The 4,919-nt window shown below is 38.1% G+C and overlaps 1 protein-coding gene across 1 annotated transcript; it reads right to left on the reverse strand.

The window, feature by feature from the left end:
• Nucleotides 1-112: 112 nt before the first annotated feature.
• On the reverse strand, nucleotides 113-4,689 carry LOC121389901 (CUB and zona pellucida-like domain-containing protein 1). The gene is made up of 6 exons (XM_041521565.1): nucleotides 4,562-4,689; nucleotides 4,006-4,184; nucleotides 2,619-2,782; nucleotides 1,688-1,876; nucleotides 1,032-1,300; nucleotides 113-319 (listed from the first exon to the last, which is right to left on the reverse strand). The coding sequence occupies exons 2-5, from the start codon at nucleotides 4,147-4,149 to the stop codon at nucleotides 1,063-1,065; spliced, it is 735 nt and encodes a 244-aa protein (XP_041377499.1). The 5' UTR covers nucleotides 4,150-4,184; nucleotides 4,562-4,689; the 3' UTR covers nucleotides 113-319; nucleotides 1,032-1,062.
• Nucleotides 4,690-4,919: the final 230 nt, after the last annotated feature.

The following is a 4,919-nucleotide window of genomic DNA, read 5'->3' on the forward strand; positions in this document are numbered from 1 at the left end:
TCTTTTACTATTAATAATGTGTTTTAAGATTATATGCAAATACTAGGAGTGTCATTTTAAAAATAATATTTCACAATTTCTTATTTGAGTTAAAAAAGGGCTGTTTGACAAATTTCTTTGTAATGTCTTTAATATGTAGTTATGAATACAAGCAATCCCACACAACAATCCTAATAAAACACTGGTCGTTTCTTGACAAACACCAGGCGGTAGTTGTAGATGATGGCGACGATCAGGAGAATGGCGGCTCCACACACCGCCGTTAGTCCGCTCCAGAAGATCACCAGGTTCACTGGAGACCACGATTCGGGTTGGGGCACTGGAAATAAGAACAATCTATGTAAACATTAAAAAAGGAAAAAAAAGGTTGCGTAAAATATGAAGAGAAAAATCCTTGAAATACAGCCACGTGCATTGTTTTTAGAACAGGAGTAGCCTACAAGTACATGCAGATATTAATATACAACTGAATAAATAATTCGTAAAACAAACAAATATTAGGTTTCATTTAAATGTATTATATATGGGCAAGCCCGTCGAAGGGTGCCAGTAATATTTGATATTGATAATGGAAATCAGCACGCTATATGCGGTGGAATAACGCAGATGTGTACTACTGAAAGGATTTTGAATAGTGAATTCTCTAAGGTCCATAGAAATTGTCTTTTAATTTTAAGTCAACTTAATTGTTATAACCCTGAAGCGGCCAGAAGTGTGGGTGCTTTGGATCACTCCTCAATAAACACCGACACCAGATCTCTATATTCACCCTTTAGCAGTCATCAGAGCTCTATAACCCCACATTATTACTAAGTCACCGATGCCTGTAACTGAAGGTGTTAACTTCATATTTAAACTGTTCAATAATTAAGATATCCACATGTTATCCTTTTTCTTCTTGTTGTTCTACCACTACCACCACCACCACCACCACCACCATTCCTTTCCCTTTTTGTCTTCTTCATCGTAATCATTTCCTCCTACTTCTTTTTTTTTTTAACCAAATAATAGCAACAAATAAATAAACACACTCAGTTTAGTGTTTAGATATCTGCCTTCGAGTCAGAAACCCCCGGACATGGCTGCACGTGCAACGTCTCGCACCGCTCGTCGTCCAGGGTTTGTCGTCAAGCAACCAGAAGCGCAGCGGGAGGAGTTGTCTGACCCGTTACAGACGATGACGTCACAATGGAGATACACGGCCGGCGAGTTGTCGATATACTTGAAAGCCTCCATGGAGAATCTCTGAACGTTATGACTTGGATTAGGTAGAAATCTAACAGAGTCATCCTTCGCACATCTGAAATAAAAAAAGACGTGTCTTTGGCATGAGAGTGGTTCTCATAAAATCAATAAATCGTCGCAGATTACAGCAGACCAGCCGCAGAGTGAAGGATCAACACCGACAGAGCTTCTGTAGCAGTAGTTCTGCTGCCTATTTAAATGGTCATCTTGGCTGAGGTACTCGTATCTGCCGCTATTTTCATTTAAAGTCAACGGTATTTTCTAGTTAATTTTCAATGACAAGTTAACGCGTATCACCCTTTTGTATACCAATGGAATCCCTTATTAGTCCGCTTAGGGACATTGACCTTACAAATTACAATGTCCGGCTTCTCAAATATAATGGTGTTGAAGTGTCCGTAGAATTCCAGTGTATGTTATAAAGTTGTTATGACATGCCTACCCGTGCTGTATGATGGGGTAGATGTTACTGGATCTGGATCTGACGGGCGTGGCATCACACATCATAGCGAACGGTGAGAGTCTTGTGTCCGTCTCCATATTCAGCTGTACGTACAAGCTCTCTCCCGGAGTGATGTAAAATGGATCTTCTGGTGTTTTGTTAAAGTGTTCGTCGTGAAACAGCTCCAGCCTGCAAACAAAACAGTCACTCGTTTTCAGCCTTTGCAATTTTGAGTTTGTGAAAATAAAGTAATAATATAAAATTTTCAAGGATATCAAATAAATTTATTTTTATCGACTTCGGTAGAGCAATTCAGCCGAGTGTAGGTGGAATGGATGCCCTTTTGTCATAAACGTATATTTTATTACCTAAGCTTACGAATTCAAGGAACGTACATAGCTTATCTGCAGCAATTTGTTAATCAAACTATTTTGAAAAGACGCATAGCAGGGCTGTAACTAGCAGGTGACTATTAATGCATCTGCAACCCACCCACCCCGAATAATACGAAAAAGTGTTCAATTTAATACAAAAGTGCCCATTTTGTCTACCCGGAAAAGATGTTATATTACAATGCACTGATATTGTTTTTAGGCCATTATAAAAGAAATGCTTGATTTTCATCCATTTGGTTTTCAAAATGGAGGTTGAGATGAAATTTTAAATTTTATTTTATATATCAGGACATTGAAAATTCCGCACATGAAGCATCATTATATGTTTAAAGGACAAAAAAAAAAAAAATGGATGAAAGAGGATGAAAATCTAGGGTTCATATTATAATGGCCTTCTCACGCTCAGACACTGGTTACGTTAGCTTCTGTATGGCCCTGAATTGAACATGCTATGTTGAATGCTATTTCAACAAGGTAATTACATTTTTCAAAAAAAAAAATCACATAATGTAATACAATACTATTATGCTCCACACCTTATGTCGAAAACTCCTTGGGCCTCAACAGCGAAATGGTTGGTGACGACGGGGACTACACACTCGAATGGCACGGAGAGCTCACGCACGCGCGATATGACACCTTCGACAACCACTTCCTGTGACTTCACCACATTCTCATAAATCGTGTTATTTCCAACTTTCTGTAAATAGCAAAGCTGATTTTTGTGATGGCAAATATCAAATCCATCTGAAGAAATGATATTATATTAACTGCATTATAACTTTAATTACAGACTATTTTATTTCTATCAGCAAAGTCAAAGAACATCTATATGAGACAATATTTACTGAGTAAAAACAGCTGCGGCTCCGATTGGTAGTAATATGTGACATTGATTATTTATGCAAATACTGTTATCTATTGGCAATACATATATACTTTTATTTGTTATTCAGTTATTATGTAGTATACACCAGAGGTTGAAACTAGTGCAGGGTACCCAAGATATGGAACTGCGACTTTCAGCAAAATTGAGGGTTGCTAATAAAAACATTAATTAAATCTCTTAAATGGCATGTGACACACCATGTTCTTGCAGGCAGATTAGATGAGAGGTGTCACACTTTTTATTGGTGTACTGCTTTGGTGTGTTGATACCCTTTTTATATATCAGTTTTATTAGTAAACTTTAACATAATCGGCAATAGGAATTGGTTTGATACAGTGGAACCTACAAGGCTCGTTGCCAAATGTGTGGTATAGGTTCTAATAGACCAAATCAATTCCTATTGCCGATAATGGTAACGTTTACTAATAAAACTGATATAAGCAGCGTATCAACACACCCAGAAAGTACAGCAATAAAAAGTGTGGCACCTCACATCTAATCTACCTGCAAGAAAAGGGGGGGGGGGGTGTGTTCACATACCATTTAAGAGATTTAATTAATGTTTTTAATAGCAACCGTCATTTTTGCTGAAAATTGCAGTTCCATTTTTGGCGGTACCCCGCATTAGTTTCAACCTCAGGCATATACTGCATAACAACTGTATAACAAATAAAAGTGTATTTATTTATTGTCAATGGATAATAGTATTTGTACAAATTATCAATGTCACATATTACTACCAATCAAACCCACAGCTGCTTTTACTACGTAAATATTTGACGGTGCACCTCGAAGTTTGACACGGAACACTCTTCTTTGGTACTATGCAACCTACTTTGTAAATCTAACGAACTCGGAAGACGATACTTTCACAAATTCATAATGACTAACAATGCCTTTAATATTGACGTTGCTGTTATTTTTATATTACATGCCCTTCTTAGCAAAACTCCTGTATCTGCCCTTAAATGCTGTATAATATTATGTTTAATAGTACAGTGTATTAAGCAGAAATTGAACTTGAAACACGTTACACGAGACGTTGTTCCGCATCCGCTGAGTGGAGACACTAGAGTGATGTGAGTTTGGTTTCCGGTAGCGTGGCACGTGCTGTCTCTCAGCGTCATGTACTGTTCATGTAGACCGGGGAATTTACCTCGATTGAAACTGATTGTCATTTGCTGCGATGTACACGTAAGGGTTTCTCCCGCAATATACAAACATACATTTGTGTGTGTGTGTGTGTGTGTGTGTGTGTGTGTATTAACAAACAAACAAAGAAAGAAAAGCATATTTTAAAACATGGTTATTTAGAAAAGAGAGAGCGAGAGAGAGAGAGAGAGAGAGAGAGAGAGAGAGAGAGAGAGAGAGAGAGAGAGAGAGAGAGAGAGAGAGAGAGAGAGAGAGAGAGACAGGCAGGCAGGCAGACAGACAGAGATAGATAGAGACACAGAGAGACTTAGAGACAGACAGACGGAGACATACACAGGGAGACACACAGACATACATACATACATACAGAGAGACAGACACAGAAAGACAGAGAGACAGACAGAGAAAACCTGTTGGAGCCGCATATGTTACTCCTACCGATAAAGCATCGAGCGACCTTTTAGATGCAGGAAAATCTATACCATCGTCCTAGAACACTGGGTGGGGGTCGGACAAACAAACCCTAAGTGTGATCGATCCTGCATCTGGATCCCTTCCTCTGCGTGTGCATGCGTACATGTGTGTATTAGCTAGTGTGTATGTCTGTGCGGCATATGGATGCACATAACTATGCGTATTAAATCTCTCTTATTTATTGTTGATATAAATAGTTGATATGTTTGTTTTTCTTTCTTTTTTCTTGTTTTCTTGTTTGCAATAAAGACTTATTGTATTGTATTTATTGCATTGCATTGTATTGCATTGTATTTTATGCATTGTACTGTTTTGTATTGCA

Source organism: Gigantopelta aegis, chromosome 3 (genome assembly GCF_016097555.1).
Source record: "Gigantopelta aegis isolate Gae_Host chromosome 3, Gae_host_genome, whole genome shotgun sequence".
NCBI lineage: Eukaryota > Metazoa > Mollusca > Gastropoda > Neomphalida > Peltospiridae > Gigantopelta > Gigantopelta aegis.

Coding starts and splice junctions, on each gene's coding strand:
- LOC121389901 (XM_041521565.1), bottom strand. CDS start 4,149: ATGACAATCAGTTTCAATCGAGGTAAATTCCCCGGTCTACATGAACAG. Junction 2,783..4,005: donor GATGCGGAACAACGTCTCGT/GTAACGTGTTTC, acceptor TGCTATTTACAG/AAAGTTGGAAATAACACGAT. Junction 1,301..1,687: donor TACCCCATCATACAGCACGG/GTAGGCATGTCA, acceptor TTTTTATTTCAG/ATGTGCGAAGGATGACTCTG.